The 15,294-nt window shown below is 47.0% G+C and overlaps 1 protein-coding gene across 9 annotated transcripts in view; it reads right to left on the bottom strand.

Moving 5' to 3' along the window:
- The window catches only part of RFX2 (regulatory factor X2), a 64,614-nt gene that overhangs the window by 31,667 nt on the left and 17,653 nt on the right, over positions 1-15,294 (bottom strand). For 2 of the 9 annotated variants that reach the window (XM_080382251.1, XM_080382258.1), the window contains exons 1-2: positions 3,342-15,294; positions 2,499-2,690 (exon numbers count right to left, since the gene is read on the bottom strand). The exon at positions 3,342-15,294 is cut by the window's right edge. In XM_080382251.1, the coding sequence (XP_080238377.1) occupies positions 2,499-2,690; positions 3,342-3,458 (309 nt within the window). In that variant the 5' untranslated portion in view covers positions 3,459-15,294. The other 7 variants (XM_080382253.1, XM_080382259.1, XM_080382256.1 and 4 more) reach the window with 6 other exon arrangements.

The raw sequence follows: 15,294 nt of genomic DNA, 5'->3' as shown, positions 1-15,294 counted from the left end.
TCCAGTGTAACCTGCATCAGACACCAGCCTGAACTCAGCACCCCCAACTTGGGAAAAGCTGGATCCACGATTTCTGACATGGATCATCTTTAAGTCTCCACCTGAGGAAATAACAGCTAACAGCTGATGGATGGGAGGCGCTCAACCTGCGGTTCAGTCACAGCTAAACAAGAATCACTCCTCACACATTCACATTTTCCTCCTACGGCTGCAAAGTCTCTTCTCCGTACCAAACCACGTTCTGCAACCTGCAACAAGAAATCGCACCCTCCAGGGTGCCACACAGCCCTTACGGTTTCTACCAGCACCCAAAGCTCAGATGGTTCTGACCTCCCTTCAGTGCCACCAAGGGCACAGAAACACGTTGTGTTGCCTTGCAGTGCTCACTCTGTCCTCTGCACCATCGTTTCCATCGTTCCCCTGGCTCTGTGTTATGCTCGCCATTCGGTTTGAGGTTGGCCACACATCTCGTAGAGTGCTCAGCACCTTGCAGATCCAGCAAAACAAGCGTGGGGTTGTGTTGGGGTGGATGGAAAGAAATGATTCAGCGAGGCCCGTGGGAACAGAGCCAAATATCAGTATGGCCTTTTAAACCGATGAGGACCTTCTCCAAGGTGACGGTCATCCTCGGTGGCTTGGGGCTTTAGAAATACCCAGCAGTTGAGCCAACAGGGCAAAAAGCTGAAAAACAACCCCATATGAATCTAGAAGAGACCCTGACAATTACTAGCTACCTTATATGTATATATTTCTGATTTTTAGTCCTCTGACACTCTCCCAATATGTCCTTTGTAACCAGCCAGAAATTCTGTTCTAGCAGAATTACAGGAATATGGTAATTGCCCAGATTTCTGCATCACCAGTCCCCAGGCTGACCTTCAGCAAGTCTAGACACGTTGGAGACCCTGCAGCTGAGCTAGCGGTGAGGACACGCACACGGGTGCCAGCCATCACTTTGTCCCCAGGAGGCTGTAACCAGTGCACCATGGGAACAACATGAGCCCTTGTTCAAGTCAGGCCTTGGCAATGCCACCTGCATCAAATTCTCAGCAAGACCCTTTCCTTTCTCCCACTTCTTACCCATGTTCCATCATTGCTTTTCCCAAAGAACACGTCTCCTCCTTTGGCACAGCTGCCCAGCTCAGCTACCTGTGTCATTTGTCACTGCCTGCCCGGTTGCTCCTACTACTTTCCAACAAAAGAAAATGAATCATCCCCAACCTGTAAGATGAGGCCATCCTGTTCATACAGCCTTCGCTCACACTGAAAGGTAGACCAGTGATCAACGATGCCGAAGGCTTCAGCCTCACACCAGTCATGCTGCCAGTAGCTCATTCTTTGTCCCGATGGTGAGAAGGGAAGGCTCTGGATGTTCCTCCTCTTCAGCAACTTTCCACGATCCTCTGGGTCTTCCTTAATCCTTGGAGTTCCACTTGATACTCCGTGTCATGATGACAGCACCAGCAAAGGCTGTATGGGTAATTTCATAATCCAAACCCAATGGGTTTTCTAAACTTCTTTAACACGTCGTCACAGCCAAACTCACGTTAACGACTGACGATCCCTAAGCGACTTGACACTATCGACCAGCGGTATCCACATCATTACAATACCAACAAGAAATGTCACCCAGAGAAATGGAAGATGGGAAAGTTGAGAGATGACAGCGAGCTGGCCAGCCACGCACCCAGTCACAAATGTGAATGTCCACGTCTCCTGGTGAATCAAATGCTCCTACCAATTCACAATTTTTAATTGTTCCTTTCCGTCAGCATCCAATGGCAGCTACTTCTGCTCACTTGGGAGTTAGAGAAGGGTGTAGCTAAGTTGTACCCACCCATCCTCTTATCCTTTCAGCTTTCTGCAACAGAAACTTCTTTTGATAGTTCCCCAAAAGGCATAAAAAGGAACAAGTTTCACTTAACCCTTCCCATTTTGCAGTAGGTAGTTTTCATTCATCAGCTGAAGCTATCATTTCTCCCCTATCCAGAGACCTCCCAACTGGCTCATATCCATGTATGTGAATCGTGAATCTCCCCCCCTCGATTTAAAAAGTCGGGATCCACCTACCAAAGGAAGAGACCAGCATGTGGCTCCTCCACCCTCTCCCCCCCCTCCCTTCTCTGTTGAGCTTGGTGCCTTATTTGCAGAGACACCTTTAAGGACTGTTACATTTTCTCCTGCTTTTGTTGACACATCAAATAATGACAACAGGATATTATATACTGAAGCAAACACCAAACCAGCACAAAGTGACTTCCTTGGGTAGCCAAGTTAAAATCTAAATCCCATGTTTTAAAGCTTCCATATTCATCGGGCTAACACTGAAATATCTATGGCCTTTATCAACACAAAGTGCAGCAACAGGTTCAACCCACTACCTCAACAAGCTGAGCAAAATCCTCTCCCGCATACAAAAACCTGGGATTAAAATACATCTGCCAGTAAAACAGGTCTCTTCTCCATGGAAACGGCATTCCCAGCTGTGCATACGTTACCTGCTGCGACGCTGGCACTGGCTGCACAACTGGAGCTTGGGCTGATGCAGAGCTGTGAAGTGCCACAGATGCTGCTGAGTCTGATCCACCCTCTGAACTCTGCATGCTCACTGCTGGGGAGAGAAGAGCAGAGGGGAGATCAGCCAGGGGACGCACAGCACACACCGCAGCAAGCGCCCAAGGAACCCGCATCTAGAAGGAACAAAATCCCAGTGGAAGATCAAGGGGAAGTGCTAGGAAGGAAGGTAGCCACCTTCCTACACAGAGGACTCTTTTTAGTCTTGGAGCTAATTTTAATACAGTATTATATTAAGAAAAAAGAAAGTTGCACAATTGTTCCACAGAAAGGAGAGGGAAGGAACAGAAAATGCACTTCTAAATATAACTGAAAAGTAGTGTTGGAAAATTATTGTGTCATAGTGAGGATCACTTCAGATCTGGAAGATCTGTAAGAGCATATTTTAAAAATAATTTTTTCTCCCCCTCTGCCTTATCATGTTTAACTACTGCAAAAAAGAATTTTAATCAGGTTTAAGTACATGCCTGGAACTTGGCTAATGCTTTCATTTGGAAAGCAGTGCAGTCAATTAGGGTTTATAATCACAACTGATAATCAAACATGAACAGCAGAAGAACAGTGATTCACCATCATTTTAAAACCCCTGAACCACCCCCACAAAGAAACGCGCCCGCCCTCCCATCCGTGCCCTTGCCCCAGATTCCACTAGGGTCCCCAACCAGACACGCGTCATCGCCCGCCGGTCCTGCTCCGCGCTGCAGCCCTGCGGGAGCTGTGCCCTCAGCATCTTCAAGTCACCCAGGTCCCGCTGTCCCGGCACTCACCCAGCGCTGCTCAGCCGCCTTGGGAAGCACTCCCAAGGGTGATGTGGGAATGTCCTGGGGATGGGGAGATGGCAGGAGAGCAGGGCTGAGCGCCTGCCCTGCACACAGGCTCTCCATCCCCTGGGACTCCTCGCTCCCCCATGGCACTGCTCCGGCACCCCGTGCCCCAGAGACACCCAGGGCTGCTGTGACGGTGCTTCCTGACAGCTATGTCATTTTGGGGGTTTTGATGTAATGTGGAAGGGTGGGAGAGCCTTTTTTTCTCAGTTTCTTGTGAAAGTTCCTCTTCAAAAAACTTTCTCTAGGAGGGTTTCTGCTGTCACTTCAAAAACAAAAGGTTCAGAAACATCCAGGTTTGAGCAGTGCTGTTTCTCCTTTCTCAGCCTCGCTGCCGAGTGCAAACGCAGCCTCCAAATCATGGCATGAAATTTCGTGTCTTATTTCTCTTCCCCATCCAATATTTAAACTTTTTCCTCAACTCTGTGCAAGTTAAGAGGCAAAAGGAAAGGAGAAATGGAGGGACACTGCATCCTGCTCATTTGACAGCTCTTTGTGGTAAAAAGAAAGGCAAGGGGGAGGTGAAGTTACAAGTTACCTGGTTATTCTCCTTCAGCCACCAAAAAAACCCCAAATATTTAGCTTCTTCACAAAACAAGTTTTTAAGATTTTTTCCCAGTCAGTGCTGACCCCATATTCCCATGTTACCCATTAGCAAATTACAACAAACACTCTCCCGACTTCCCTGAAACCCCACAGCTTGCAAGTAATTTTCACATCATCTTTCTCGCATCCAGGAAAGTGTAGCCACAGAACCCACATAGTCGCTGCTCCAAACACAGCTACCAGATGAATTTAACAAGCCAGAGCCAAGGGAAAGAAATTTAGTCGCTGTTTATTTATTGCCACCCATGTCCCTTTGTAGCCCTCCGACCTGCCCGTCGCACATGCACAACCCCCTTCCCTGCAGCTCCACTATATAGAGGCGGCACCTGCTTCTCCCCATCACTGCCTCTGCGTGGGTTTTAGCCAAAACCTCTCCACGAGAAGACACCAGTTGCAACAGCGCTGGGGTATCATGAAAAATAACAGTTTTCACAGTAAATTAATGAAAGAGCCTGCCATCCGTCCCTGCCCAAAATTATTTGCGACTAAACACTTGGCCAGCACTGTCAGCAGAGGAGGCAGGTTTACAAAGCTCACATGAAGATGCTCAGGCAAAAGAGAGACGTCACTTTTAGCACAGATATACTCCTGACTTTTGCAAGAGTGTTTTATTGTCTGACATTTGTGCCCAGACCTCCAGTTCACAGCTTCCTAGGGTTTTGCGAGTGGAAAAATATAGCATGGTGTGGTTAGAGAAGAAAGGTGGGTAAATTGCCAAATATATTTTAATGACCTATTTGAGAACGGTTCTGGCAGGTTCAGCTCTTGGCATTTCAGGTCTACAGAAAGGTCTCTTTCCAAGTGCGGTTATAATCAGAAAAGGACAGCCAGAAGAGATGCCATCTCAAAATTGCCACCTACTCATCTCTGCTGATAAATTTTGTCTTCTGGTTTCCCTCAGTGACCGAAAGAGACCAGAGAGAAGCAGGCAGGGTGGAAGATGAATTGTCTGCTGCCAAAATAAATCATCAACATTATTTTCGGATTTGTTACAAAACGCAGGCTCTGTTAATGATGACAACCAAGCCAGACACAAAGACTCCGAGGAACTGTGCAGCTGGTACTTCCAGACAAGGTAGACAGACACAGAAGTACTGGACCGCCAAGGCACATGTACAAGACCCCTTATTATTTTGTTTATTGGTGAAACATCCTGGATAAAGAATAATTCATTTCCCATTAAAGCCATCCCGTGCTTCCTGAGAACTGGAGAGGCAGATATGTGCGTGCCATCTGCTAACATTAATTTGCACTGATGAAAAGCTGGTAACAGAATTCCTACACTCCGAGAAACCACTGCCAGGTGTTTCAGGGCTCTGCCGATGTCCCGGAGCACAGGTACCGAGCGAGCCAGCAGCCGAGCCAGGGTGCCAGGGGATGGATGAAGCATTGGCTTTCAAGGAGGAGAGGGAACATGGCACCCGAAGCCTTGCTCTTTCCTCTTCTTGGGAGCCGTGTGTGCCGAGCATCCCGGTAGCTCCATACGGAATGCTGGCGGCTGGAGCACCGGCACGGCTCTCTGGCAGTTCTGCCGCATCCCTAAAGCAAATGCCCAGGAAAGGACTCGCTACTCTCCTTCCATCTCATTTTTCACCTCCCACAGGGGCGAAAGTTGTGCAGTGTTCTTGATCACCCTAACAGAGACTCCGGCGGCCAAAAGCCTGTTCCATAAAGATCTATGATTTGGTGCCTCCTCCCGAGATGTGGTCTAAGGACGAGAGGCTCGTGCCAGCCGTGCCAGCTCCCCGCGCCTGGCGGGGGGACAACCACAGCGCTCTGGCAGCAGGAGTGACTGACAGAAGCCATCAAAGTGTCTCGTGGCTCCTGACAGCCGGTGAAAGCCTGACAGCTTGGCAGCCGCCCTAGTACCAGGGAGTTTGCACAAATTCATTAGCTAATTAGTCAACAAAGCCGCTGGTGGGGCACAGAGAGGATCAGCAGCCACAGGACAATCTCAGCTCCAGGGCTCCTTACCAGGTTAAGGAGAGCAAGAAGGCAAGGCAGTTGTATGCCAGGGGAATGAGCAGGCAGGACCTGACCATGCTTAAGGAATAAAAATGCAGTGAGAAGGGGCTTATCCAGCCATTGGCAGCGGTTCAGGCAGAGGCAAGTTTAAAATACTGGTTGCACAAGACGGCCGGTGACATCACGTGCGGCGTCACCACCGTGGAAGGCGTTGCAGAAATCTGGATTCCAGATTGCATCATCACTGAGTGAATCAGGCCGATAACAAGGCTGGTGCCTCTGGAAACCTTCTGTTTACACACAGCTATCTCGGTATCCAAGCAAACAGCAGTGACAGGAAAGGAAATACAGAAAAAACTAGTAACTTCTGGGTGCTATTTCTGGTTCTGCCACCAGCTTTGCTCCGTGACCTTCAACAGGATGCTTCCCTTTCCCCGTGCTTCAATTTTCCCACTCCTAAAAAAGCCACAACGCTCCCCTAGGTGAGGGATTTTTTCAGCACTGGTCTCAGAGGGCTGTCAAAGTCTGAATGCATTTGAGAAAGACAAGTAGTAATATTACAGGGGTTGATAAAAACTCCAGCTGTCACCCTTTCATTCACAAGCCACTTGCCTTCATGTAAATAGCCTTGCCTTTGTTAATCTCTCCTGCCTAAAGCAGCTCCAAAATGCTGGGAAAACAGAGATAAGAGAGGCATTCAAAAATATTTTCCACATACAAATTTGCAGCGAGAGGAGAGGGGGAAAAAAGGAGGGGGCAGCAGAACAAACACCATATAGCTTCCTCCTGCGAGGTACCTGTGAGCGCCCAGAGGGGAAAACAGCAGCATCCTCTGCAACATTCCCAAACTCTCAAAAAGAGTGTGGGGAAGGAGAGGGGCTGATGCAAGAGCCCCCCAGCAGCGGGAAGGGTGCCCGTCCTGGGTGCTCCGTCCGTGCTGCAGCCCACGAGCTCTGCCGTCCAGGATGTGAGGAGGAACTGCAAGTATTTTTCCACAGAATGTTTTAATATAAACGATCAGCTCCCGAACACTCAAAACAAAACCGGTTCGGAGCTAAATGCGGAGCTCTCAGGCGTCTAATAACTACTGCTGATCAGAGCCAGAGCAGGGAGTCTGCCTCGGGGAAATATTTGGTTTATTTCTCTTCGGTGCTCTGGTCCTCGCTCCGCAGGACCAGCAGCAATCCCAGGCGGCTCCGAGACTTCAAATAAAAGAGGATTTAAGCCCCTGCCTTCCTCAGGCCCTGGGTTGCTTCTGCAGTAATTGCAACCAACCTACCTGGTGGTTTTATACCAGAAGAACTTCACTAGAAGTATATTCACTTCACCATTTGAAGTCAAATATAACTTTCCCCCCTCACTACCACCACCTTATTTTAATTTTTTAAGAGCAGCCTTACATAAATCAGGGGTGGAAGTGGCACAGCCTTGGCTCTCATGTGGTATTTAGGTCTTGTATTTACGTATCTTTGTTTTCTGAAGGTGAAAATGTAAAACATATTAGTTACCCTAGAAGAGAAACCAGCGAATGCTTTTTTTTAATCCAGAATAACCATATAATCATACCAGTGTTGCTTTCAAAATACTAAAATTGCTACTGTTTCAGTGAACCACTTGCTCACTTGAAGACAAAACATATCATTTTTTTATTTAATTTGCTTTTCAAAGCTTACTTGGTCATCCATTAAACTTTTTCAATTCCTTTATTTCATCCTTCTTTTCTGGTAGAACTTTTGAAATAGAATATAGTACCGGTACATAACTGAGTGAAAGAAAAATACCTTGGATGAGGGTTTTGTTGTTGTTTTTAAAAACAGTCAATTATTCTACCTCTGGGACAAAGTTTCTCACAGGTACTTATATTTAAGCTTCCCAGTAAACCTTGGTGGGTGTTATTACCCCTACTTGGTAAGTAATTCCACTGCCTCTCCATCTGCAGTTTGTAAATGGGCTTAACAACTTCTTCTCAAAGGGGTTTTAAACGTCGGGCATAAAAATCCGCCAGGAAAATGACTGCCTTGAAGTACAAAACCCAAGACTAAATCAGATTGTGGATCACTGAAGGATGTGCTTCATGGCTTTCATTTCAAATTAAGATATAAAGGTTTCAAATTAAGATATAAAGGTGGGAAAAGTTTATTTTTCCAGGTGAACCTGCTATAATTACCCTTGCCTTTTTATTTCTGATGCCGTGTGTTCTTCAAACAGGAAGCAAATGCCAACTGCATTAGCTCTCCAGCTAAAATGAGGTATCCTGGATTTTTAATTGCCTGCATGCATTGTCAGAAACATCCCATAACACAAACTGACGATAAATCTGAAGCTAGAATATGTACGGCCATGGGGTCATCAAGGTATATAGGGTGGATGCACCAGAACTGCAGGAAACCTCCAGAGCTGGATGCGATTGCTAAAGGCATTTTATAGAAAACTTTACCCGAAATTAATGCCGTAGGTAACCTTTGTACATCTTTAATATTAACATGAGTTAACGAGATTTAGTATACCCGACAGCCAGGGTGCTCAGCTGGGCACAGTTTGTGCTCCAAGTTTTCTTTCTGTTCAATAGATCTCAGGCTAACCGGGGGGGGAAATAACCAGGGAATCACATACAGTCACATTTCCATATGCAAATTCATGATACAGCTATGAATTTTTTATACAAATCTCCTGATATCTGTTATCTTATGGAAAATAATGGGAAGATTGCAGTTTATTTTTTTAAAAAAAAATCTCTCTCATCCATAACATTGACATGCTATGATCAAAATTCAAACCCAGGTTTTTGCTTTTTTTTCCCTTTTGTTTGGTTTTGTGCATTTTTTGCATACTTTGAAAGGAAGGCTTATATTTAAAAATAGTTATTTGGTTTCTGGAACTTTTATTCAGGTTTAGTTGGCTTGGAGCTTAGATAAATAGGAAAACCAGAACAGCAATAACTGAATTCAGAAGAAATAAAAATGCTATTGAACCATCACATTCTATATGGGCTCTAAATGGTATTTTCTCCCCTGACCATAGAAAAAGGAACTAGGGCTTTTACATTTAATAGATTTGCTACCAAGAACCCTCAACACTCTCAAAAGTGACTGAAAATAATAAAAGGAATGCAGGGAATAGCAGATTCTAGCTCTCTTTTCTAGCAGATGCACACTACCCATCAACTTCATCCACGACGCTCTATGCCACATTTATTTTAGTAAAGAAAAACTTCCCAAATATTTTCCGTTTCATTCAACATTTTTGGCTTAGTCTCTGTTTAACAATTTGCCCTGAAAAGGCATTAGCTGTGTTTTAACCAGAGCATAGAAAGGAAGTGTTTCTTTCTTTGGAAGAAGAAACTTCTTTATTTGATGTGAATGAAAATGCAACCGAGTGAATTATACTGCCTTAGAGCAGAACTAAGGCAAATACTTGTCTCCGACCCAGCTTGCCTCCTGCCTCCACATGCATCCTTTATCCCCGCTGTGCGTGTCTCCAAAGCACGGTATCTCCAAGAAAAAACAAGCATTGTCTTGAAATTAGAATCAGGAAAATACTATTTTTTTTTTCCGTTGCCCAAAAGACTCAGAAGCCTGAGGAGCACAGGAGCCGGCACTTGCAGCATAAGGCTCTGAAGCGAGACCAAGGGCCAAGTACACCCCCAGCTTTGCACCCTCTTTGGAAAAACACAATTCCAGCTCACCCATGCATGAAAGCAAAATAAATTCTTCCCTTTTGGATGGCTGAGCCAAAGCAAACCTGCTCTGCCAGCATCCCTATTTAGCAGTTATCTTTTCCTTCAGACCATAGAGGGGATGCTCTCAAACCTTGTCCAAAAAGTTGTACAACTGGTCACGGTGATATTAGCCTGACTTGGGAAAGCTGCACTATCCCCTGGGGTTTTAACTGCTCTAAAAGCGCTGGAAGAAGAGCCTGCTGTCCTGACTTCCAGAGAGAGCCAGGAAACACCGGAGCAGGTCAAGACTGGACAGAGCCTTGGTGCATCAAAACCTGGACATCCACACCAAAGCCCCTCATCCCGCACTGAGGCCAGTCCGTAACGCCTGCGGCCACGCGATGCCGAGCCCCCCCACAGAGCCCAGGATGCTGCGGGATGGTGCTGGCACCCTCGCCAGCAGCACCAAGCCCTCCTGTACCCCTGTGTGCTGAGGGCTGCGGCAGCGCTCGCCCTTCCCAACCCTCCTCCACCAGCATCCCCGGCCAGCAGAGGATGGGGAGAGGCTGGGACCATCGCCGACTGCAGCTGGGAGCGAGCTCTGCCAGGCTCACCGAGCTGGCACTAAAGCGTGTCCTGAACCCCGTGTCACAACCTTTAGCCTTTTCATAAGCGGTGCTAAGTGGAGGGGATGGAAGGGGGAAGCAAACACGACAAGGGACTCGGTAACAGGCTGATTCTGGAGAGGCTGCTCATTACATCGCTTCAAAATGTTATAAACAGAGAAGGCACCAGACCCTTCCACTGATTAGGTTAAATTAATTTAAAACAGAAGCAAATGCTGCTTGTCTAAGAGATCCAGTTACCTGGAAACACAGATAAACCCAAAACACAAGCTTCAAGGGCAGCAGGCAGTATAGCTGGGTGGTGGCTTTTTTTTTTTCTTTTTTCAGAAACCTGGTCCTCATGGAAAAATACAAATTTGGAAATGGTTTTTATTAGGAAGTTAATAATATACTGCAATACAAATATACACTCAGTCTTTAATTAGATTTCACGAAGTCAAGTAATATATATATACACACACGCACGTAACTGTTGTGTAACAGCAGTTCACTAATCTTTGCTGTTTCTTTAAAATAACTTTCAGAGAGGCAGAAGAGAGCAAGGCATGTATCTGTGCTGGCTGGATAACCAGGAGTTTCCTTAAGAGCCAGCTGAGACCGAACAGCTGAAGCCCTCGTGCTGTACGCTGCTGGCAGCTGTCTGTGGCCAAACCCCAGGTGCACGGGTCTCAGACCTGAACAAGGGCAAAGAAACGTTGTGAATCTCCCTCCCGTACAAAAACCTGCCCTGTTTTCTTCCTGGGTTAATAATACAGACACTTTCCAAGTGTCAAAAGCCAGGACTGGATTCCTTGGAACCGAATGCATCCCTTCTGGTGCTCAGAAATGCAACCGATTTACAGCCGCACTGCATTTCACCCTCAGCCTCTCAACAGACATACCTGCACGAATCCCGGCTGTTTGCTCTTCGGAAAAAGTCCCAACAGCTTCCAGAATTTTTAGCCTAGCACGACCCTGCTAACAAGCACTTGAAACTCCCTGTCTCCTTCCTATTAACTAGCTAAAAACTTCACTTCAGAAAAGCTTTGCTACAACGATGGCAAATAATGCTGCCCATGAAACAATGTATGGGGATCTGCTGAGCAGCAAGAAAGCTTTCAGGTCTGCGAAGAGGAATTAAAAGTTACACGCTACACTGTACGCCATGTCCAGGCCCTTCAGATACTGGCTGCAACACACACATTGATGCTATCTGATGAAAGCAAGCACAAGTTCTGGGCTCAAATTAATAATTTCCCCATATTTTTAGTATGTGCACTGCAGGGGTTTCCCAGGGCTGCGAGTCAGTACAGTGCATCAAGCAAAAATCTGGCACAAGAGCATTTCAAAGGTTCCTACTCTAGGACCAATCTCAAAGTTTCAGTCATCAATCAAACCACAACATCTGGTTACTTGACCCCTGTGGTCTGTAGCTCTGGTTCTGCACGCTCCCAGGAAGATCCCTGGTACCTGGGTACAGCCAGCCCTCCCCCAACGGAGCTGGGCTCCTTTCGGAACACAGAACTGCAAACCTGGGTACTCAACTGCGTTTTTGCAAGACCTGCTTTTATAGCTTGTCCCATTGCAGAAAACTATGGAATATGTCACATATTTTAAATTAATTCCAAGAGATCAGCTTAATTGAAACTGGTACACTCATCAGCACTCACCTTTTACTTGTCTAAGCTAGACAATCCTTCCCCTGGCCTTAAGGCTAGCCAGCCTTTGCACAATTTAAGTGTGAAGTTGGAGATGTGCTGCAGCTTTTCATTTCGATGTGGGGCGGCAGCAGCAGCTGTCTCCATCATGCCTATCCAGTGAACAGCACATACAGACGGAACCGCTGCCAACACAGCCCAGTACATTGTTATTTATTGATATAGCACCATCCACAAGCATTGCGATGCTTAACTTTGTTAAGTAGAACAAGCCACAAACATAAACTGTGGCCCTGCGGAGAACAGACAGCTTTGTCTCAGATTTTACAGCACCAGCTGAGACAGTGCTCCCGTGGTCTCTGGGAGAGATTCCACCATGGGGTGGACTGAAGCAGGGCAGGAGGGGATAAACAAGCAGTCACGGGTGTTACTGTTGCTGTGGGTTTATACCGGTGAGTTGGAGAAGCCCCAAAGGAGAGCTGGAGCAAGGAGAGAAACAAGTGGTCACTTCTCCCCTCCGAAAAGCAGGTAGTGCCTGGGCTGGAGGAGGAGGAGGAGGAGGAGGAGGAGGGCTGGCTTGCTTTCTCCTAACACCAAGGGCAAGTTTCTCTGTCTCTCTCGAGTACTTGCATGAGCTCTGACCCCACCGTCCTCCTGCCTGCACACGAGATGCTCCTCTAGGCTGTGCTAACTTGGCCCACTCCTGGGGAGCATCACCCTGAGCAGGGACTGGTGATACTGGGGAGGAGCCACCACGGAGGTCTGGGTGGTTCATCTTCCACAGAAAATGGAGTCTTGCCCTTTATGTGATGGTGCCACACCAGAACATCCTGCAAACTTTCCCCATGACAGTCTGGGATCTGCTTATTGATGATTCTGCTTCTACACATGCAGTAGAACTGCCCGAGTCCAAAATGTTTTGCCTACGTGCATTTGCAAGTGGCTGATCAGAGCCACAGGCTGGCATGGTGGGGGGTCCCACAACCAAACTCATGGTTGTTCTCCATCACAGCACCCAGTGCACTGCTACCAGTGAAGACGGGGAACAAGACGCTGGGTTTTTTCCCTGTGGAAATTTAAGGTTCATACAGCTATTAGTGACTGGCACCACAGGCTCCGGGACTAAACAAGACCCCAAATAGACATAAACTATCTAGAGACGTGCAATTCTTCCTGGAAAGGCAAAGAAATGAGAAGGCTGTTCTAGAAACGCAGTTTGGGAATATATATTAGAATATTCTGCACTTGGGGAAAGGCACTGCTGTATTTTTGGTCAGGACAGACCATATTCTAGATGAACAGGAGAGAAAGGCTTGCAACAACTGTACGCTGCTCTACAAGTTCTCACTCTCCCAAAGAAAGAAAAATGACTGTTACCGAACTAGAATTAACCGAGTTGTATCTTTTATCCAGGTAATAAATTCCTGTGGGCAGTACTTTTGGTGGCTTTCCGACAGACGGCTCAGCCCACAAAACTTTCTGTCTGTAGTCCGGCCGCAGAGGGGTTCAGATGACACCCAGAAACCACGTTATTTCCTCCATCCCCTAAGCGGGCAAGGCAAAGCTGCAGTTTTAAAAGCTCAGCCTCCAGCGCCGTGCTGACAGGTCAGGGTTGTTCTCAGAGTCTAAGCCCAGCGGGAAAGATTTAAGCTCTTTTGCATCACCAATAAGGGGCAGGGGGAGCTGTTTTTACCCCTCAGCCTGAGGCTGCTTTGGGGGGGGGGGGGGGGGGGGGCGGGGGCAGGGGGGACCCCACACTGCACAGCCCGGGAGCCCCAGCCCAGCCAAAACGCGGTGCCGGGCAGGATGCGGCCCACGCTGTTTGGGGAGCAACAGCAGTTGCCATGGGCGACGCGGTCCACTCCCGTGTCCAGGGTGCGTTGCTAGGCAACGCGGGGAGCGCTTCCCAAACCAAACATCCCCATCCCCGCTCCCGCCCGCCGCGAACGCACACTAAATATGTCAGCGGGTATTTTCAGAAGCCCGGGAGGACTGACAAATAATTTCTTTGCTATAGTAACTGTGAGGGGGGGTGGGGGTGGGGGTAAGGACTGCGGGGTGTGCTGCTTTGTTTTGGTTTTGTTTTATTTTATTTAATTGCTATTTCAGAATAAACGGATTAACAGGCTGGGCAGCATTCTTCAAAGCAGATGCCCAGGAAAGGAACCTTTTTGCCTGTTTTTAAAAATATTATTAAAGAGTTAACCCAGGAGCAACGAGCCATTATGCAAAGCCCCGTGTACCCAGCTTGCACCCAGGGATGCACAGCACCGCCCAGGGACGCACAGCACCCACAGCACCGGCACCAGCAGAGCTGCAGCATCACACAGCCAGAGCTCCCACAAAAACACAAGCCCCTGCGCAAGTACTCTTTCAACTTTTTCGTCCTCTTTTTCATCTATCTGTAGATTCCTAGAAGTTTCCCAGCAGAATTTAGATCCCTTTAAAGCAGGATTTAGCTTACTTAAAAGAGGTTTACTTTTCTTTGTGGTTATCTCCGAGCATGGAGAAAGGTAGTCTGACTGGGAAATAAGCTTTCAGGAGAGGGTGTGTGTAGTTTTTCAGTGTCCTCCGATTTGATGAAGAGGAGAAATCACCAGAAGGATGTTTTCTCCTAGTTCCACAAACATTGGAAACTAATTCAAATTCTCTGGTTTGCATTTTTTACATTGAAACTTTACAAACACTCAGAGGATTTTAAGGGAGAGCTTCCTCTCTGTGGAAATAAAGAATAGAGAGAGGCTTTTGTTGGGCTGGTGCAACAGATCATTGTCCTGGGCACGGTGGTATGATCTAAAACATAAAAGTTCTGCTGTGCTTGCTAATCATCATTAAGGCCACATGCTGCTGTCACCGGTTCCCTAATTCAATAGGAGCAGAAGCTGGGCAGAATTTGTCCCTCCAACATTTAAACCTAAGCTTAGGCATTGGCATCACATCAGTTCACCTGCATAGTGATTAATTAACAATAAAGCTTATCACTGAAGTTGCTGATTTCCAGGCTGTGGTGCTTTTAGTGCTTCCTTTGGCTTTCCTCTGGTGTTTCACAGTCCTCCCGGGAACTGCAACCGAACTGCAGCAAGGCATTTGCTTCTCTGAGGTAGATGTCTTGAAAAGCAGAAATCACTCATCCACTGGATAAAAAATAAAAACTCATAGTACTGGGCACTTTCTAAATAAAGTCTTTCAAAAATTCTGTTCTTTGTTGAAGGATTTTTTTTTTCCTCCCCCCTCCAAAACTATTGCTGACCTCAGCCCCCAAACTCCTCCTTGGCCTTTTAGTATTTGATTGCATTTATCTCCTTCTCAGGGGGGCTCACATGCCTCTTGCATGAGAACAGTAGACCCTGGAGCATTTTGCAGAAGGCAGCTGATTTTCTTCTGATGTTCAGAGCGGCATTCAA

The sequence above is a fragment of the Falco punctatus genome (genome assembly GCF_963210335.1).
Source record: "Falco punctatus genome assembly, chromosome: 4".
NCBI lineage: Eukaryota > Metazoa > Chordata > Aves > Falconiformes > Falconidae > Falco > Falco punctatus.
Note: the sequence above shows the minus strand (reverse complement) of the source record. Positions and strands in the feature narration are given on the sequence as shown.